We start from the raw sequence: 19,955 nt of genomic DNA on the forward strand, positions 1-19,955 counted from the left end.
AAACCGTGGGCTGCCGAGGGGGGCAGGAGTGGACAGGGCCCAGGGGAGTTTCCCCTCCTGGCCAAGCCAGGGGGCCACCCGCTTCCTGTCCCGCCGTCCTGGCCCTGCCGCCAGCAGAGGGCTTCCTAGAAGGAAGGGCTGCAGGTGGCTGCTGACCCCACATGGTGTGAGGCTCTTGGGACCTAGAAGCCAAGCCTGTCGAGGGCAGTAATTACAAAACCCTCAAAGCCGCCCTCGAGCCTGCTCCAAAACCGCTGGCTGGGGTTGGCGGCTGGAGCAGAGTGGGCTGGGGGGCTCGGCACGCTGCCGACATACTTGCCCTCACCCCACCAGCCTGCCAGGTACAGCCACTCGGCTGACCAGCTCGGGCAGGCCGGCGTGCCGGGCTCTGAGACCAGGGCCTTGCCAGCGAAGCCGCCTTGGAGGTCAGCTCTCCAAGCCCCCACCTGCTGCTTCCTCCATGGCACTCATACGCACCTGTTGCTGGGCTCCAGCCCTGAATCCGTGCCCAGGTCCCAGGTGCTGCCACCTGTACCTCCAGGAGTGGAGAACCGCTTGCATGGATGGAGCAGGCCCTCCACCCTGTAGGACAGTTGATTTTTAGAATGTCCAGTTTCCTGCTCAAGTAAAGGCCCCACTCCCCTTGAAGAGCTTGGTGCCTCACAGCTGGCTCCCGGCTAGACCAACTCCTGCTCGTTGAAGTTGAAGGGAAGTTGAGGTGGAAGTTGAAGTGGAGTTGTAGCCCAGCTCTGTTAGAACCCACGCGTCCCCTGGCCTTGGCATTTGCAAACTGGGACGTGAAGGTGCAATAGTCAGCTCAGGCTGCTGCAACAAGTACCACAGACTGGGCGGCTTCTACAACAGCAGTTTGTTTTCTCACAGTTCTGGAGGCTGGCAGTTCTGGATCATGGTGCCAGCCAGCTCAGTTCCTGGTAAGAGCTGCCATCTCCTCATATGGCCACAGAGACAGAGAGAGACAGAGGGAGATCTTATGTCTCTTCTTATAAGGATACAAATGCTGTTTGATCAGGGCCCCACCCTGATGACTTCATTTAACCTTAATTACCCTACCCCCAAATACAGCCACATCGGTGGTTGAATTTTAGGGGTCCACATATGAATTTTAGAGGGACACAAACATTAATTCCCTTCGGGGCTATGGAAACCCCTCGTCTCCCATTTTCTGATGGGCTGTCAGCTTTGCTTCAGGTCTGAGCCCGGCTCTGATTTGCGGGACCACCCAGGCATGGGTCAGTGGGATGTGGGTTCCATGGCCAGGTCTCACAGTGACCCGAGGGGCCTAGAAGCTTCATCCCCAGCTTTGGGCACTGGTCACGCAGAGGCTGGCTGTCTCCTGAGCTGCACAGCCCAACGCCCGAGAAAAACTGCCTTGTTCAGCTTTCTGGCGGTCCAGGGCACAGGATGCTCGAGGTGATGGCGTGGGGCTTGGCTTCCTCGTGTGCACAGCTTGGGAGCATCCGGAACGTGGGGACTTGTGCAGCAGAGCAGTGAGAGACAGGCTTGGGAGGGTGCGAGGCTGCATGGGGAGCCGGACCCCTCCGTAGCCCCCACCCGCCTGGGATTTCTGCCCCGGTGGGCTCCTGTGGGCCCGGAGCTGGGTTGCCCTGGGCCCGTCTTGGGGGCTCTGCCGTCTGGAAGGGCTGCTTTCCAGCCGTGCCACAGCTCTGTGGGTCGTCCTTGCTGCTGTGGTGTCTGCCCAGCCGGCTGCCCTGCCCCGGGCTCCGAGCCCCTCTCTCCGTGTGCCTGCCCGGCGCTGCCAGGAAGGGCTTCTGATTCCTATTATGAGCTCTGAGCAGGGATGCAGTTGGTGTGAACACGAAAGGGGCCCCAGGAATGGGCCGGCTCAGGCCACGCTCGGAAGCCTCTCTCTGGAGTTGATGGCGGTGCCTTAAGCAGAGCTGTCTCAGGAGAGGCAGGCGGGGCCTCGAGGGTCAGCAGAGTCGGGGGTGGGTGGCTGGACAGGGGGCCCAGAGGCTGAGCGGGATGTTAGACGTGGCCGCCCTGTTTGCCTCCGTTCCACCTAGGACTCGTGTCTCTGCTGCTCCTCCCCGACACGCGGCAGCCACACGACACTGCCACCCTGGCTATCCTCCGCGCCCCAGCAGGGCTGGCTCGGCCCCAGAAGGGGACCTGGGCACGGGCTCCTCACACACTCGCCCCATGTGGGAGCCGGCAGGATCGTGAGTGCTGTGTCTTGACTTTGGGGGAACATACTTGCTTTGAAGGAAGCTCTGCCTTTGGCGGACAGCGTGGGCCTGGGCTGCTCCGAGCCCTGAGGCCGCTCACGTGCTCCGCGTATCGTCTGGCTGCTCCCGGACCCACTGGCGTCGGTGGTGCGGGGCGTGCCACTCCTGGCCCCCAAAACCCATGACAATAAATGGTCTCTCCAAACTCGGGCCCTGAGGCCAGTGGCGCCCCGCAGTCTGTGATGACAGCACAGGTGGCATCTGGGGGTGAAGCCCTGCCCCCCGGCGGTCGCAGTGTTTTAGTACCAGGCCTCAGGTTTGCTCTGGTCCAGGCCCGCTGGGCAGTGGCCTGCGCCTCCCCAGGGCACAGATAGTAACACATTCTCAAAGCTTTGCTGCAGAGCACAGGGCCTGTCCCTCCCTGACCGCAAGGTCGCTACCAGTGACTTGAAGGAGGCACCAGAGTCCAGGTGCCCTCTCTGGGTGCCCAGCCTCTCTGAGTGGCCCCACCCCCCGCCAGGCACAGCCCCAGCCCATCCACTCAGTACCTGGGCACCCACTCGGCCAGCCTGACCTGCAAGAGCCTTGCCCTGTGTGGGCCTGAGCATGAACACCTGGACCCCTGGCATCCTGGGAGCGGGATGCAGGTCCCTGGCTCTGTGGCCTTACCAAGTGCTGTCCCCACAGCTGCTGGGAGGAGCGGGGACTGTGTGAGGCCAGGTGGGGGTGAGGCCTGGCCTGGGGTGGGCAGGAGCTGCACTGGTCCGTCAGGAGCTGGGGGCCAGGCCCGCAGGTCATGGTGGCCGTCCACGGAGGCCCACGCCTGCCCCTCTGGCCTGGCCTGATAACCTAGATAGTGGAATGTCGGGGTCTTCGCCAGCCCTTGCTGGCCTGCCACCTCCTCCAGGGAGCCTCCCAGCCTGCTCGGACTCTGAGCCCTGGACGCCTTGGCTCTTAGGGGACCCCAGTGTTTTGCATTCTGTGCTGGGTGGGGCTGGGCTTCCAATGGGGTGGGCGGCCTGCTCTGTGGTGCCTCCCTACACCCAGTCCTGGGGCAGGCTGGGCCAGAGGATCCAGATTCGGACCACGGCCCTGCGTATCCCGTGTGTGGGCCGAGAAGCAAAGCCAGGCCCACGAACTGGACAGGAACAGTGTCGCCCTCTCAAAGCCCCTGCTTCTGGGATGTGGACAGAAAGGAGGAGGGGCTTGGAGGGGCCCGGAGTCTTCCTGCAGGAGGTGCTCTGTGGCTGCCCGGGGCCAGGCCGTCGTCCTGGGCTGACCTGGCTCCTCTCGGGTCCCCAGCCATCAACTCCTGCGCCGTGGGCAATGGCGGCTGCCAACACAGCTGTGTCCAGCTCACGGTGACCCAGCACCGCTGCCGGTGCCGGCCCGAGTTCCAGCTCCAGGACGATGGCAAGCGCTGCGCGCGTGAGTGCCACCAGCGGCGGGAAGGGGAGGGCCGGGGCTGGGACTCCCACTGGGACCCCCGTTCTGCACGCACCCACAGACCCGCCCGGGAACCCCACAGCCTGAGCCCCTCCCTGCCTTGCTGCTGGTGCTGGAGGGGGGCCTCAGGGACAGCAGGGGCCCCCTCGGCTGCCGAGAGGCTGTGGGGCATCGTCCAACCCCTGCAGGCACCAGGGAGGAAGCCTGTCAGGCTGTGCTCTGGGGTCACACATCTTCGGGGGGCAGGAAGCTCAGGACGGGGATACGGGGGTGAAAAGGAAGGGCATCCTGCATGTCCCCCGGTTCTGAGGCCCACCTTGGGCTTGGCATGGGCACGTGGGACCCCAGCCCTGGCCCTTGGGGGCTGCCCAGGCCCCGTCTGACACCTTGCCCTGGGGTCGCAGGACTACCTGTCATGGAAGGGGGTACTCTTCTGATGGAAAAGGTGGAGCAGGTCTGGGAGACCCCTGAGAAGTGGAAATGGGGACTGGGGCAGGGCAGGTGCTGAGGGAGTAGCTCTGACCCTGCCCGGCCTCTTGGCTCCTGGGTCAGGAGTGTGGGTCTGAGGGGCCGAAGCCAGCAGTGACGGCAGAGCGGCACAGGGCCCGGGGCTGGGGGTTCCGACAGGAGAGGAGGCGCTGGGGGAGCCGGCCGTGAGCCCGCGGCCTGACCAGCGCTGGCCTGGCCGGTGCCCTGCTGTCTTCTCTGCAGTTGTTTGGGGATGCCCGGGGCTAATCTTACTCCGAGTCCACTGCCCAGCCCGTCAGGCCAGAGCAGGAGGGGTGAGAGCTCCAGGTGGGGGCCTCACGAGAGGCCCCGGAGAAGGTACCCAGAACTGCCAGAGCCCCCCATCTCTTGCTTTTGCCTCCATGCCTCCTGGCTGCGACCGTAGGGAGGAACCCGTGTGCGGATCGGAACGGCGGCTGCATGCACACGTGCCGGGCGCTCCGGGGCCTTGCCCACTGCGAGTGCCACGCAGGATACCGGCTGGCAGCGGACCGCAAGGCCTGCGAAGGTAAGACGCCCTCCCTGCCCTCGGGCTGGTCCAGGTCAGCTGTGCGGGGCTCGCCTCCTTGCATCCCCCTGCACCGGCCTATGGGCGTGGGGCGGCCCCTGTTGTCACCCTTGGCTGACCTGGAATGACGCAGGTTTATCTCCGGGGCTGGGGGGCAGGGTGGGGGTGGAGGGTAGAGAGGAGGGGCAGGAACCCAAGGAGCTGCTCCCAGCGAGAGTCTCATGTCGGCAGGAAGGCAGATCTCAGGTTGCCTTGTTATTTTTATATGTTTCTCGTGTTACCTAAGTAGTACCTGCTTGTTAGGGAAACAGGAAAGGGTGAGGGAGGAGAGAGGAGGAAGCGTCACCGTGACCCGGGTGGCATCCCCGTGTCGGATTCCAGGTGTCTCTACAGCTTGTTTGTTAGTGGGCACATCTAGCATCATCCCAGAGCCCGGTCGGGCACGGCTTTCTAGAACGCGCTCCGACCTCCTGGCTGCATGGGTGTCCGCTATGCGGTGTTTGTTAGTTTCCCAGTCATGGGACTCAGGTGTCCCTGCTCCTCCCTTTACAGGCGGCTCTGGACGAGCAGCCTTGGGGAGGGGTCTGTGCGCATCCCCCGTAACTCTGAAGCGATACGGTGTGTCCAGGGCAGGCAGCAGTCATTTTCCCAGGCATCCTGCCGGATGGCCATCAGAGAGACGGGGCCCGCAGGTGTGGAAGCTTGTGGTTCCATGTCACCACCAGGAAAGCGTTTTAGGCATCGTTGCCAATGTGACGGGCACGTCCTGGCACTCTGGATGGAGGTGGCTTCAGAGGGTGCAGTGGGAGACGGGGCTGAGGGTCAGCTTCGTCCCATGGACTCTTAGGGGTGGGACCAAAGCAGTTGTCGGGGACACTGGGATTTGTGTCCTGAGGCCAGTGCCACGTGGCTGCAGGGAAGAAGCTGGTAGCCTCTCCCTCGATGTCAGCGTGCGCTTTCTCCGGATGGCCCCCCAGAGGCTGGTGGTAAAAGGCCCCTCCTGTGCCCGGCCCTGGATGGGGGGAGGCTTGGCGAGGGCGGGACATGCACACCTCAGAGACCGCGGGCTCAGAGAGGTAGAGTCCCTCACCTGATGCTGCTGGTGGGGCCTGAGCCCAGACTTCCAGCCACGCCTTCCTCGCCCTGGGAGGGAGCTCGGCTCTGCACCTGGAGTGCGATGGTGAAAGCACAGGTGCTCAGAGGGAAGGCGGGGGAGGGCCCTGGGGCCCTGGGCCCTGACCCCTCCGCAGAGATCACCCCTGGGGGCCGAGTCTCTCAGGCCAGTGGCCCAGAGCCCCCCACCCCGCCCATGTCTCCCACCCAGATGTGGATGAATGTGCCACAGGCCTGGCCCAGTGTGCCCACGGCTGCCTCAACACTCATGGGTCCTTTAAGTGTGTATGCAACGCAGGCTACGAGCTGGGTGCCGATGGCCGGCAGTGCTACCGTGAGTGGACAGTGGGCAATAACACCACGGGGCGTGGAGGGGCCTGCGGGGTAACACAGCTCCCCAGTCCCAGCCCACCACGGCTGCCAGCTCGCTTTGGCCGAGGGGCAGAGATTCCTTGTCAATCAAGGGCAGTGCCGGGCTTGGGGGCTGTGTGTGGGCCCCGGGAGGGTGGGAGGAGGACGGGAGACCCCAGGAGGACAGAGGGTTCCAGAGCCCGCCTGGCCCAGGAGCTCTGTGCTGTCTGTTTCCCAGCAGAGTGGCAGCGGCTGGGGCCGGGAGGGCCATGCCGGCTCGGGGTGTCACCCCAGCCCCTGTCCCACGTCCCTGGTGGCGGGTCTCGCCGCAGGGATTGAGATGGAGATAGTGAACAGCTGCGAGGCGGACAACGGCGGCTGCTCCCACGGCTGCAGCCACAGCAGCACAGGGCCCGTCTGCACCTGCCCCCATGGCTACGAGCTGGACGAGGACCAGAGGACGTGCATTGGTGCATGCCACCTCCCTCCCAAGCGCCCCACCCCCAAGCCAGGGACTTGCTGCTGCCCTGGGTCTGCACCTGGCTTTGATGCCATGACAAGGACACGCCCTCCCATCACCCCCAGTCCTGCCCGGGGTGGAGGCGGGAGTAGTACGAGGGGGCCTAGTGAGAGGCAGCATCGCGACCCACCCTGCCAAGTGCCCACCACACCTCCACCTCTGCTCAGCCACCTGGTCAAATGCCCACGTGCCGGGAGTAGCACCCGAAACACTGTGGTGTGCGAGCACGCCCTCTGCACGGGGAGACCCTGCTTCCGGGATGACTCCCCACTACCCTCCAGCCCCCAGTCTGCCCCCACAGCAGGCGGGACGGCCCTGGGGCCGTGACCTGTGTCTTGCGTGTGTCTGTGTGTGCAGGACCAGGACATGTGTGCATGTGTGATTGTATGCGAGTACATGCAACTTACATGTAGGTGTGTGCGTGGTTGTGTGCATGGGGTTGTGTGCATGGGGTTGCATGAAGGTGTGTGTGGGAGCCTGCAGGTGTGCATGTGGTGTGTGCAGGTGTGCATGGGTTGTGTGCAGCTGTGCGTGTGGTTGTGTGCAGGTGTGCATGTGGTGTGTGCATGTGGTGTGTGCAGGTATGTGTGTGGTTGTGTGCAGGTGTGCGTGTGGTGTGTGCAGGTGTGCCTGTGGTGTGTTCATGTGTGCGTGTGGTTGTGTGTAGTTGTGCATGTGGTTGTGTGGAGGTGTGCATGTGGTGTGTTCATGTGTGCGTGTGGTTGTGTGCAGGTGTGCGTGTGGTGTGTGCAGGTGTGCCTGTGGTGTGTTCATGTGTGCGTGTGGTTGTGTGTAGCTGTGCATGTGGTTGTGTGGAGGTGTGCATGTGGTGTGTGCAGGTGTGCGTGTGGTTGTGTGCAGGTGTGCGTGTGGTGTGTGCAGGTGTGCCTGTGGTGTGTTCATGTGTGCGTGTAGTTGTGTGCAGCTGTGCATGTGGTTGTGTGCAGGTGTGCGTGTGGTGTGTGCAGGTGTGTGTGGTTGTGTGTAGCTGTGCGTGTGGTGTGTGCAGGTATGTGTGTGGTTGTGTGCAGGTGTGCGTGTGGTGTGTGCAGGTGTGCGTGTGGTTGTGTGCAGGTGTGCGTGTGGTGTGTGCAGGTGTGTGTGTGGTTGTGTGCAGGTATGTGTGTGGTTGTGTGCAGGTATGCGTGTGGTGTGTGCAGGTGTGCCTGTGGTGTGTTCATGTGTGCGTGTGGTTGTGTGCAGGTGTGCGTGTGGTGTGTGCAGGTGTGCACACACTGGTGTGCTGTGGAAGGATGCACGCGCGGGCGGGCACCTGGGTGCCAGCCGGGCTGTGGTGTGTGCCCTGCAGATGTCGATAACTGTGCCGACTCCCCGTGCTGCCAGCAGGTTTGCACCAATAGCCCTGGCGGCTATGAGTGCAGCTGCTATGCCGGCTACCAGCTTGGCGCCGACGGCTGCGGCTGTGAGGGTGAGTGGTAGGCAGCTGTGTTGGCTGGGGAGTGGGTGCTGGTTGGGCCCCTGCCATCGGCAGGGCTGTGGGGACCTGCCCACACCGTCCCCCGCCTGAGGTCACTGTCTTTTTCTCGGGCTGGGCCTGCACCCCTGGCTGCTCCCAGCCTGGCCTCCCTCAGGCAGTGCACCCCGTCCCTCTGACCCTGGGTACAGGAGGATGGCTGTGGCCTGGGTATCACCCAGCAGGCCCTTGTGCAGCGGGCAGGGCCGGGGCAGGAGGGGCCCCGAGACCCCGACCCCTGGAGGACAGGCGCCAGCCGCCCTGGGTGTGCCCGCAGATGTGGACGAGTGCGCCTCCGGCCGTGGCGGCTGTGAGCACCGCTGCACGAACCTGGCCGGCTCCTTTCAGTGCTCCTGCGAGGATGGCTACCTGCTGGGCGAGGACCGCCGGGGCTGCAGCCGTGAGTCTCTGCTGGGCACCATGGGGACCCCACCCTCCTGGCTGGACGGACCCCACTTCTGTCCTGCCTCTCGCCGTGGGACAGGCCGGGGGCAGCAGAGCTGGGGGGAGGGGCCGGACAGACAGGCGCCCCCAGGCAGGGTGTTACTCAGGGGCCCTGGAGTCGGCTCCTGCCCTGCCCAGGTGAGAGGACGGACGCGGTTCCCGGGACCGAGGGCAGCGTCCAGAGGGCCAGAGAGCTGCTCCTGTCCCCACACCCGCTCCGTGCTCAGGGTCCCTAGGGCCAGCATGGGAGCCAGGACAGCCGGGGTAGACGTGGCATGGGTCAGGGCCTCAGAGCCCGGAGCCTCCTCTGTCCTGAGAAGTAGGGTCAGGAGTGGCTGGGGTGAGGAGGGGCCCTGGGGTGGGGCTCAGGCCCGGAGCTGCCTCTGGGCACTGAGGGGCAGGGAGTCCAAGCCCGGGGAGGCCGGGGGGGGGCGGCAGGGGCTCAGGGCCCTCTGTGCTCCGCCCAGCCCTGGAGATGCCCGAGGTGGGCCTGGACGGCCACCTGCCCCTGGTGCAGCCCCTCCCGCACATAGCGGTGCTCCAGGACGAGCTGCCCCACCTCTTCCAAGATGACCACGTCGGGGCCGAGAAGGAGGCGGCGCGGGGCGAACACACACTGCAAGAGAAGTTTGGTGAGAGGTCGCCCGTCCCCAGGGCTTCTCTACCAGCGCCCCCTCGGCCCGGCTGCTGCCCACCCTGCGGTCTTGGGTGTGAGGAAGGGCTCCCGTGAGGGCCTCGTTGGACCAAGGCGCAGAGAGGCCAAGCTGCTTGGTCAGTTTGCCCAGCGCGCCCGGGGCTGAGCCTGGGATGGGGCCACTAGCTCTCTGCTTAGAGCCCTTCCTGGCCCCCCATCTGGGTCCCACGTCTCCGCTCACCCACATGGGGCCTTCACAGCCTGAGGACGTCCCTTGTGCCCCTTCTCTGGCCTGGTGCTGGGCGGGGTCCAGCGCCAGGGGCCAGGCTCTGAGGCCCTTCTCCCGCTGTGTCCCCCAGTCTGCCTGGACGACTCCTTTGGCCCAGATTGCAGCTTGACCTGCGCTGACTGCAGGAATGGGGGGACCTGCCTCCCCAGCCTGCGTGGCTGTGACTGCCCCGACGGCTGGACTGGGCTCATCTGCAGTGAGGGTGAGGCTGCTGTGAGGGCGTGGTGTGGGCGGGGCCCCTGAGCCCCAGGACCCGCGCGGCACACGGTTTACGCCTGCCCGCCGGCCCTGGGCAGGGGCTCCACAGGTCCATCCGTTCACTCATTCACTCGTTCATTCAGGGTCTCTTGGCTTCCTGCTCCTTGCCAGGCCCTGTTCTGGGCGCTGGGAGACCCCAGGGGCTAGCAGGGCCTGCTGTCTGCCCCTCACAGATGTCACGGTGGACGGGGGGTCCGGCGACAAGCCAACAACTAAGACATAAAGAGCAGCGAGCGGGTGGGCCAGTCATGCCCGAGTCCCAGAGGGAAGAGGTCACCTCCCCGGGCCATGCACCAAGTTGGTAGCCGAAGCACATTTGAAAGCTGCTTTCGCAGGCTCTGTCCAGAGCCTGTCCACGCCCTGTCCAGCGACCCCAGTAGTCTCAAGGGCCGTAGTGACCGTCTCTGAGGGTCTGCCAGTGACCCACTCTGAAAGTGCTGGTTGAGAAGGTGGACGTGTCAGAGTTCAGAGGGAGAGGATGGGGCGATTGATTAGAGATGTCTGCCATGCCCGTGGGCAGGGGCAGGGAGCACGAGTGCCATCGGGTGCTACTCTGGGAAGTTGCTTTTGAACTGGGTGGCTCGACCCCCAGGAGGGTGTCTCAGCGTCTCTGGAGGGGCTTCTGGGCCCCGAGTCCTTCTGCGGGCCAGTGACCCTTGTGCTTCTCTGTGTCCCCTGCAGCTTGTCCCCCAGACACTTTCGGGAAGAACTGCAGCTTCTCCTGCAGCTGTCAGAACGGCGGGACCTGCGACCCTGTGACGGGGGCCTGCCGCTGCCCTCCGGGTGTCAGTGGAGCCCGCTGTGAGGACGGTGGGTGCAGCCCTTCCTGTGCCTCCAGGGTTGTCCTCTGGGTGGAGGGGAGGGGTGGGCACTACCTCTCAGCTCCTAGTCTCCTTCCTTCTGGGGGAAGGATGAGACCCTTTAGTGGAAGAGGCATTGAGCTTTCTACATCTGATGATTCTCCTGGGGCCTGACTATAGCAGGTGGTGAGGACTTGTTGGAAGAATAGCACTTTCGTGCTGTGTCTCCGGGAAGGTAGTGAGCTCCCTGTTCCTGGAAGCATTCAAGGAGAGCTATATGATGGCTGGGTGGGATTTGCAGAAGGGAGCACGCCTGGGCTGCGGCTGCATGGGACGACATTACCATCCTTTTTAACTTGGAAGTTGCAACATTTCTGGAGGAACTAGAGTCCACATAAGTTTCCCAGGTGCTTGATGCTTCATCTTAAAGTCTTCAGAACTTTTAAGTTTCTGCTTCTTTTGCTGGCGGATGTAGCTAACATATCAAGGACTTCCCGCCTTAGCAGCGGATGGCAGCAATCGGTGGACCTGTCCCCTGCCCGTGGGAACTCTGTGGGGCAGGTTTCTAAGCCCCGGGGCGGCCAGGCAGGGCTTTCCACCCCCTCCCTCTGGTCACCTTCTTGGCTTGGTTAGCGTCCCTGCCTATCTTCCCCTGCGATCTGCCATCCCTATTCTGCCGAGGCTGAAAGCCCACTGCCTGTTGGGCGCTGTATGTGTGATGGGCCCTGAACGGACCCAAGGGACTGCCGGCAGATAAAGCGTCTGCATTTTAGAGCTTCTGAGCTTCTGCTCAGGACGTGGTGTGGCTTCCTGGAGACCAGGTCTCAGTCGGGGTCCTGTGGGTAAAGTGTGCCCGTGCAGGTGAGCTTGAGGACGTTCGTTCCAATTCTCAGGGACCCCGTACTAGTCTCCTAGACTCCAGGTGCCCCAGGCTTGTGGCTGCTTCCCCCCAGTCTGTGCCTCTGTCTCCCCGTGGCCTCCTCTTCTCGTCTCCGGCCTCCCTCTCCTTTCTCTTCTAAGGACACTTGTTGGGTTAGGCCTGCTCCGACAGTGCAGGATGGCCCCACCTGGTGATCCTGGTGGATAGGATGTGGACGTACCTTGGGGTCACCATCCAGCTCCCTGAGGCCCTTCAGTAGGCAGGACGGGAGCAGGACAGAGCTGGAGGGGAGCGTTTTGGGAAGGAATGCCAGAGCCCTGTCCTGGCCCTGGGCCCCCTGAGCTTGGGCCCGTGTCCTTCCCTCTGTGAGGCCCAGAGGTTCAGGCTAGGTGACCACCGAGGGACAGATGTCAGGACGCTGCAGATGCCGGTCAGACGAGGAGGGTGGGCTTTCTTTGAGCGTCTCCCATGTGTGTGCTGGGGACGTGCTTGGCATCCCACTCTGGCCGCCATCCAGGCCACAGACCCTAGGGGCACGGGCCAGCCAGGGCAGATGGCCGCATCCATGGGGTGCACTTCGTGGCTGCCCTGCCCTCGTGATGCCCTCGCCACCCCCCGGGACCCTCCCTGTCTGGGGTGCAGGGTCCTCAGGCTGCTGGGGGCCCAGGTCTCTCCTGACTCCTGTGCTGGTCCTGGGGCCCCTTGGAGCATCTCCTCGGGCGGGGGCCATGTCCGGGTGGGCAGTCAAGAGGCTCCCCTTCCCCCAGGCTGCCCCAGAGGCTTCTACGGCAAGCACTGCGCTAAGAAGTGCCACTGTGCCAACCGGGGCCGGTGCCACCGCCTCTACGGGGCCTGCCTCTGCGACCCGGGGCTCTATGGCCGCTTCTGCCACCTGGGTGAGTCCCACTGCCCGCTGGCCGCCCATGTCCGGGGGGCGGGGCCACAGCGTGGGCCGGGTGCTTCCCGCCCGTGGTCCAGCTTGTGTTGGACTGTCACTGTTTACAGATGAGAATGCGGGGGCTCAGCAAGTGCCCCGGCTGGGGTGTGGGGTCTGTGGGCTCAAAGCCACGTCCTCTGGACTGCACTGGCCGCCAGGGTGTCTGTCCGGGTGGGCGGTGCCAGCCCCAGCCAGGCTGGTGGGTGGGCTGAGCGTGGACAGGGGCAGGCCTCCCTCGGAAGCTTCAGGGCACAGAGCTCCAGGACATTCCTGGCAGCAAGTCCTGAGCCCCTGATGGGGTCACCCCTCTCTGCGTCCATAGACACCTGGGATGGGAGAGGCGGTGGGATGCTGGCTAAAAGCAAGCAGACTTCATCCTAGCAGCTCTTTGTAGAAGGATTGTATAGAGGGAGGCAGTGAGGACCTGAGCGTTTCCTGGCTGGGAAGTGCCTCTCTGAGACCCTGTTTCTCATCTGTGGAATGGGCACAAACCAGCGGCTCTGCGTGGGGTCCCGGAGACCCTGGGCTGGGGAGGGTGGGCGCTCGCAGGGGGCAGGTCCCCTCACGGTTGGTTCTGGGGTGCAGCCTGCCCACCGTGGGCCTTCGGGCCGGGCTGCTCGGAGGAGTGCCAGTGCGAGCAGCGGAACACGCGCGCGTGTGACAGGAGGGACGGCAGCTGTGCCTGCAAGGCGGGCTTCGGGGGCGAACGGTGCCAGGACGGTGAGTGCAGAGCTGCGGAGGGAGGGCCTCAGGGCCGGCGGAACCCTGCAGACCCCTCTCCCCTCTCCTCCTGCAGAGTGCCAGCCGGGCTTCTTTGGGCCAGGCTGCCGGCAGGCATGCACCTGCCCCCCGGGCGTGGCCTGTGACCCCGTTAGCGGCCAGTGTGGGAAGCAGTGTCCTGCCGGCTACCAGGGGGAGGACTGCAGCCAAGGTGAGCGACCAGCCCTGGTGTGCGGGTGGGGTGCAGGTCATCTGGCCCGTGCTGGGCTCCGGGCACCAGAAGTGCTGGTCCTGGTGGCACCTTGACCTGCCATGTCCCCACCCTGGTCACGCAGTGGTGACTCAGCCACAGGTCTGCCTGTCTCTGTGCACCCGAGAGGGCGGGAACTCGTGTGTGTGTGTGTGTGTGTGTGTGTGTGTGTGTGTGTGTGTGTGCGTGTGCACGCACGTGCAGGGAGGCCTGGAGAAGGGCCAGTGCCTCTCCAAGATTGCCCCCTCCCTCCCTCACCTGTCCACTCACTCTATCACAGGACACACTAAGTGAGATTTGTGCTGGAAGCTGGGCCAGGGGCTCCTTCCTGGTGGGTCTGAGCCAGGAGGACAGAGGCTGCTCCCGAGGGTGTTGGCTCGGAGCGAAGTCTGGGCCGGAGGTGCCGGCGTGGGGCGTGGGTGGTGACCAAAGGCCCTCCACGTGGACACCCGGGCTGGGGGGCGGCATGAGTGGGCACCAAGCACGGGCAAGGCTGGAGGCTGGGGGCCCCTCGTTTACATGGGGGAGCCCTGGCTTTGAGCAGTGGGGCTGCCGTGGCCGCCGACGGGGTGCAGGTAGGTTGGGACCTCCCTTGGCACACTGTCCTCACCCATCAGCGGGCGGGCAGGTGGGGGCCGAGGGGGCCTGCGGTGTGACTGGTGTGACCCCGACCGGGGCAGCGGCTCGAGTCCCCCTTAGCCAGAGCTGCCCGCCCAGCTGCTCCTAAGTGGCCTGGGGGCCACCGCGCAGCCCCAGCTGAGGGGTCAGTCTCCCCCTGCACTCCAGCACACGGCAGGCCTGCCTGCACCTGCCCTCTTTGTCGGCCTGTGTGCTGAGACACGGAAGGGCCTTCACCCCCAGCCCTTCCCTGCTGGTTTTCTTTGTCTTTCTTTTCCTTTTTTCTTTAAAAGCCTCCAGGGCCCCAAGGATGAGCCACAGGAAATGACACACATATTTTTACAGCAGTAACGGGCTCCCCGCTGCTGTTAGGTCTGGAAAGTATTAACCCCCAAACACGCGTCTGCCCCCAGTCAGTGGAGCGGGGGCTCCCCTAGGTGGCGGGACAGCTCCACCCGGCCCCGCTGGGCCTCCCTGCCCGCCCCGGTCCGCACTGCGTGGGTGCCTGTGTGAGTGCCCTGAGCTGCACCTGCAGTCCAGTGGGCGGGCCTGTGCCCGCACGCCATGGGCCCTCACGGCAACAGTTCACCAGGGTGTGTTCTTTGTCCGGAGCTCATCTCGGGGCCCAAGGAGACCCCAGGCCTGGCGCCCGCCCACCCCCTGACACCTCACGCCCCTCAGGCAGGGAGCGTCCTCAGTTCTCAGCCCCGCTGGGTGTTTGGGTGCGGGGTGGGCTCTGATTCTTTGGTGTGGAGGGTGCCTCAGCACGCCCTCTCCAGGTCCGTGCTGGCCTTCCTGAGCTGGGAGCTTTCCCTCCAGCAGCACTGGGGTAGCCACACGGTGCTGGGGCTGGCAGGGCCCTCCCTCCACCGCGTTGCCTCCCCAGCCAGGGCAGGTGTGAGGTCTGGCGCGGCGCCCTGCAAGGCCACTAGAGCAGCCACTGCAGCCTTCACGGGTGGGCGCGAGGCTCCGCGGCCCCTGCATTCTTTCCCGAAGCCCTGCTGTGGGCCCGGAGCCGCCTGGCCGCTCTCATTCCTGAACACGGGGGTGACCAGCAGGGGGTCCCCAGGGTGCACCAAAGTGAGAGGAAGGCAGAGCCAGCCCTGCACCTGCTCTCCAGGGTCCTGGCTGCCCGCCCCCCGAGCCCTGCTGGCCTGTGGTCTCCAGGCTGCCCCTCACCACCACTCCCCAAGGAGGGTCAGCCCAAGCAGGCCCCTCCTCGTCCTGCTCCATGTCCCCCGTCTCCTGCCCACTCCCGTGACCGCCCTCATCACCCAGGGGACCGCAGCTGTGTCCAGCAATGCTGCTGGGGCAGGGGGCAGGTGCCGGGGGCAGGTGCCCCGGGCGGGGCGGGGCCGCAAGGGGAGGACGGCAGCTCCTTGTGGTGGTGGCTGAGGCCCCCCACCCTCCCCCGTAGAGTGCCCGGCCGGGACGTTCGGCAAGAACTGCTCAGGCTTCTGCTCCTGCGAGGGCGCCCCCTGCGACCTGGTCACGGGGCGGTGCCTGTGCCCTCCTGGGAGGACCGGGGCTGACTGTGGGGCAGGTGAGTGGCAGCCTTGTCCCGTGCTCTCCTAACCGCCCTGGGCTGCATGACTCCTGGCCATGTTTGGGGAGCCCAGCCTGGATCCCATTTGGGGACCCCAGCCCCGGGCTGTGTTTGGGGAGCCCAGCCTGGATCCCATTTGGGGACCCCAGCCCCGGGCCGTGTTTGGGGAGCCCAGCCTGGATCTCATTTGGGGACCCCAGCCCCAGGCCGTGTTTGGGGACCCCAGCCCCAGGCCGTGTTTGGGGACCCCAGCCCCGGGCTGTGTTTGGGGAGCCCAGCCTGGATCCTATTTGGGGACCCCAACTCTGGGCTGTGTTTGGGGACCCCAGCACTGAGCTGTGTTTGGGGAGCCCTGGCCTCAGCCCTGGAGCCCTGCAGACCCCAGGCCAGTCCACAGCAACTGCGAGAGCTCACACCAACCAGCCTTGGGTCTGGACGTGGGCATCTGTGGCCGCCCTGTGGCCATGTGGCCATGACTAGGAACTGTCAGCCGTGGAGACAGGTTGACCAGCGGCCCCCAGCCCTCCGCGGGCCTGTGGCTTGTCCTCTAGGCACTGTTCACTCTGGGTGCCCCCCTTTTGCCTGTTGAGCCATTCTAGGGCAGGGGCTCCCTTTCTGGGGGTGGACGCCCTATAGCCAGCAGCCCATGAGGAGGCTGGGGGTTCCCGTGACCTGTCCCTCTCCCTCCTCCGGGACAGCTCAGGTGGGAACAGAAGTTCCTGCTCCCCGATGGGCCCAGCAAGGCCCCAGGGGAGACTGACTGGCTGTGGTGGGGCTAGATTGTCCTGAGGGTCGCTGGGGGCTCGGCTGCCAGGAGATATGCCCGGCGTGCGAGCACGGTGCCTCCTGTGAGCCTGAGACTGGAGCCTGCCTGTGCCGCCCCGGCTTCATGGGCGGCCGCTGCCAGGACAGTGAGTGCCGCCCCGACCTCGGCCCCGCCTGCGACCCCCGTGTCCCACCCCTGTGTCCCGTACCCGTGTCCCCCTGCCCCCGTGTCCCACCCCTGTGTCCCGTACCCGTGTCCCCCTGCCCCAGTGTCCCGTGTCCCCAGTGCGCTCACCCTGCCCTCCCTGCAGCTTGCCCAGCAGGCTGGTTTGGGCCCAGCTGCCAGATGCGATGCTCCTGCGTCAACGACGGGCTCTGCCACCCGGTGACTGGCCGCTGCAGCTGCGCCCCGGGGTGGACCGGCCTCAGCTGCCAGAGAGGTAGGCGGCCTGGTGTGCAAGCGTCCCTGCCCTGCCCTGGGGAAGCCTCCGCCCAGGCCCCGGGGAGGGCCCCGGACCCCATCGTGGCTGTGGTCACCTGCACAGGGTGACCCGGCCCCTGTTGCAGCCTGTGACAGCGGCCACTGGGGGCCCGACTGCAGCCACACCTGCAACTGCAGTGCAGGCCACGGGAGCTGCGACGCCATCAGCGGCCTGTGTCTGTGTGAGGCCGGCTATGTGGGCCTGTGGTGCGAGCAGCGTGAGTCCCGGCCCCGCCTGCACACGCGCACACGCGCATGCATACGCGAATGTGCACATGCCCAAGTGTCGGGGACCTAGTCCTGCCTTCCTGTCCCTGGACAAACAGGGAGTCTCCTTGCCTGAGCCCACCCCCATCCCTCCCCAGCCTGGGCCAGGCTCCACCCTCCCACCTGCCTGGGCCCAACAGAAGGCCCACCTGGCGCAGCAGGGAGAGGTGGGGCCGGTTGCGCCCCACAGGACACCTGGCACCTGGAGGAGGGGAGGAAGGTGTCTGCTAAGGAACGAGGGCCTTGCCCTGGCCGGGTTGGTGGGTCTGAGTGGGCCTGGGGCTCCCTCCTCCCCAGGGCTCGGGGCTCGGTTCCTACCTGGGGGACAGGTGCAGAGGCCTTGGGTATGGAGGGGCTTCTCCCGCCCCACAGTCCCGGGCCCTGGCCCGGTGGTGGTGGAGGCCTGGGGAGGATTAGGTCAGGCTCACCGTCCCCCCAGCTGATGGTCTGGTGTCTCAGGCTGTCCCCAGGGCTACTTCGGGCCGGGCTGTGGGCGGCAGTGCCAGTGTGAGCACGGGGCAGCCTGTGACCATGTCAGTGGGGCCTGCACCTGCCCGGCCGGCTGGAGGGGAACCTTCTGTGAGCGCGGTGAGCCAGGGTGCAGGCCGGGGTGGCCGGGCGTGTGGGTGGGGACCCATGACCCCTGGCCATCTCCCATCACCGCCCCCTGCCTGCAGCCTGCCCTGCCGGCTTCTTCGGAGTGGACTGCCACCGCGCCTGTGACTGCAGCACCGGGGTGCCCTGCGACGCCGTAAACGGCTCCTGCCTCTGCCCTCCTGGCCGCCGGGGTCCCCGCTGTGCCCAGAGTGCGTGAGGCCCCCATCAGCCCTGGGTGCTGCCCGTTAGGGTTAGGGTCAGTCCTTATCTGTGGCCACCCTGACTGGTGCCCAGGCCAGAGGGAGGGGCAGATGGACCACAGCAGCCCGGGACCATCTGCTGCAGCCCCTCCCGGGGTCCGTCCCTCCGGCCCCTGACCGCCCCTCTCTCCTGCAGCCTGCCCAGCCCACACGTACGGCCACAACTGCAGCCAGGCCTGCTCCTGCTTTAATGGGGCCTCCTGTGATCCTGTCCATGGGCAGTGTCGCTGTGGCCCTGGCTGGATGGGGCCCACCTGCCTACAGGGTAAGCCCTGCCCAGGAGTCTGGGGTCAGGCAACGTGCTTGCCCCTCCCTGGGCCGTGCAAGGTCACACCGTGTCGGGCACGAGGTGGACACACAGCTCACTGGGAATGGAGGGCAGGGAGGGCGGGGGTCATGCCCCCGCCATGGGGCACCGGGGCAGGGGAGGAAGGCTTAGGACCATACCCTTCAGTCCTGAGCCCCCGGAGGCTGGGCAGCTGGGCCCAGGGAGCCCTGGAGCAGGTCATCCTAGAGGCAGCCCTAGGTCCCTGCCCTTTGGGGCGGGCCTTCAGGTCCAATGGGCTGGCCCTCCGAGGGTTCAGGCCCCCAGCCTGGCTGGCGGGGATGCTGCAGGTCACTTCTCTCTCCGTCCCCAGCCTGCCCTGCAGGCCTCTACGGCAAGGACTGCCAGCATTCCTGCCTCTGCCAGAACCGGGGCACCTGTGACCCTGTCTCAGGCCACTGCACCTGCCCCGAGGGCTGGGCTGGGCTGGCCTGTGAGGAAGGTGAGCGCCGGGCAGGCGGGCGGAGGAGGAAGGAGGGACCCTGTGGTCTGGAACCCAGGGCCAGCGCCCCGGTGTGCCTCGGTGCAGCCCCCTCCCCCTGTGGCTGCCTGGAGTTGGGGGTCAGGGTCCTGGGGTGTGGCCTGCAGTGTCACCAGCCCACTGGGCACCCCTCCTTCCCAAGGACACGGGATCCGAGGCTCTGGGTGCGGGAAGCAGGGGCGGGCGGGGGTGTCCTGGGCCCCAGGGGCTGGACCCTCACCGGTCCCCTCCCCTGCCCCAGCCTCTACAGAGTGCCCCCCGGGGTCCTCCGGAGCCGGCTGCCACCACGTCTGCGGGTGCCTCCACGGCGGCCTCTGTGACCGGCACACAGGCCACTGCCGCTGCCCGGCCGGCTGGACCGGGGATGAGTGCCAGAGCCGTGAGTGGGGCGGGTTAGAGCCCCTCCGGTGTGGCCTCGGCTCACGCCAGGGTGTGGAGGCCTCCCCGGGGTGGGCAACGGGCAGGTAGGGGGCAGGGCTGTGGGCTGAGCTCCCGGGGCCTCCCCGCCTCTGTCCAGGGAGCCGCCCCGAGCAGCCCGCCCGCCTCCTTCCCCGCAGCCTGTCCCAAGGGCGCCTTCGGGTTCTCTGTGAGAGGAGAACTGTGCCTGCCGGCGGGGGGCCGCCTGCCACCGTGTCACCGGGGCGTGCCTCTGCCCGCCGGGATTGAGGGGCTTGCGGTGTGAGAATGGCGAGCCCCCAGCTCCGCTGGTGCTCCGGGTGGGGCTGGGCCCTTCACACGATGACCCCTCCGGGCCCATGCCTCCCTGCAGCCTGCCCGCCTGGCTGGTTTGGAGAGGCCTGTGCCCAGCGCTGCCAGTGCCCACCCGGCGTTGCCTGTCACCACATCACCGGAGAGTGTCACTGTCCCCCAGGCTTCACTGGGCCCGGCTGTGAGCAGGGTAGGTGACCAACCTGGGCGGGCCCTTGGGCAGTGGGTGGCTCAGGCCACGTGTGCCCCTGTGCTGGGCCCCAAACCTCTACCCCCAGGAGGGGCTCCGGGAGGCGACTCCCGGGAGGATGCCCACTCCAGGCAGGGCCGGCACTGACCTCCTGCCTCCTCACCCCAGCCTGCCCGCCCGGTGCCTTTGGGGAGAACTGTGGGCAGAAGTGTCAGTGTCCCGGCGAGGACCAGGCCTGCCACCCTGCCTCGGGGGCCTGCGTGTGTGCCGCTGGCTACCACGGTGCCGGCTGCCAGCAACGTGAGTGTGCCCATGCTGCCCGCTGGGCCCTTGGGAAGGATGACGTGGGAGGTCAGGGGCTTTGTGAGCCCCCCTGGCC

At 66.0% G+C, this 19,955-nt stretch overlaps 1 protein-coding gene across 1 annotated transcript in view; it reads left to right on the top strand.

Moving 5' to 3' along the window:
- MEGF6 (multiple EGF like domains 6) overlaps window positions 1-19,955 on the top strand; it is a 38,861-nt gene that overhangs the window by 12,280 nt on the left and 6,626 nt on the right. The window contains exons 3-25 of the mRNA XM_089901897.1: window positions 3,510-3,635; window positions 4,546-4,668; window positions 5,993-6,115; window positions 6,465-6,602; window positions 7,962-8,081; window positions 8,404-8,526; window positions 9,038-9,202; window positions 9,564-9,695; window positions 10,433-10,561; window positions 12,199-12,327; window positions 12,954-13,088; window positions 13,165-13,299; window positions 15,374-15,499; window positions 16,282-16,413; window positions 16,579-16,707; window positions 16,835-16,966; window positions 17,475-17,603; window positions 17,693-17,821; window positions 18,009-18,137; window positions 18,511-18,639; window positions 18,929-19,057; window positions 19,448-19,576; window positions 19,745-19,876. Of these exons, the coding sequence (XP_089758023.1) occupies window positions 3,510-3,635; window positions 4,546-4,668; window positions 5,993-6,115; window positions 6,465-6,602; window positions 7,962-8,081; window positions 8,404-8,526; window positions 9,038-9,202; window positions 9,564-9,695; window positions 10,433-10,561; window positions 12,199-12,327; window positions 12,954-13,088; window positions 13,165-13,299; window positions 15,374-15,499; window positions 16,282-16,413; window positions 16,579-16,707; window positions 16,835-16,966; window positions 17,475-17,603; window positions 17,693-17,821; window positions 18,009-18,137; window positions 18,511-18,639; window positions 18,929-19,057; window positions 19,448-19,576; window positions 19,745-19,876 (3,003 nt within the window). The remainder of the gene's footprint in view (window positions 1-3,509; window positions 3,636-4,545; window positions 4,669-5,992; window positions 6,116-6,464; window positions 6,603-7,961; window positions 8,082-8,403; window positions 8,527-9,037; window positions 9,203-9,563; window positions 9,696-10,432; window positions 10,562-12,198; window positions 12,328-12,953; window positions 13,089-13,164; window positions 13,300-15,373; window positions 15,500-16,281; window positions 16,414-16,578; window positions 16,708-16,834; window positions 16,967-17,474; window positions 17,604-17,692; window positions 17,822-18,008; window positions 18,138-18,510; window positions 18,640-18,928; window positions 19,058-19,447; window positions 19,577-19,744; window positions 19,877-19,955) is intronic.

This window comes from Delphinapterus leucas, chromosome 1 (assembly GCF_059928025.1).
Source record: "Delphinapterus leucas isolate spDelLeu-1000000601 "Yukka" chromosome 1, BTC_Dleu_Yukka2, whole genome shotgun sequence".
In the NCBI taxonomy this organism is placed as follows: Eukaryota; Metazoa; Chordata; class Mammalia; order Artiodactyla; family Monodontidae; genus Delphinapterus; species Delphinapterus leucas.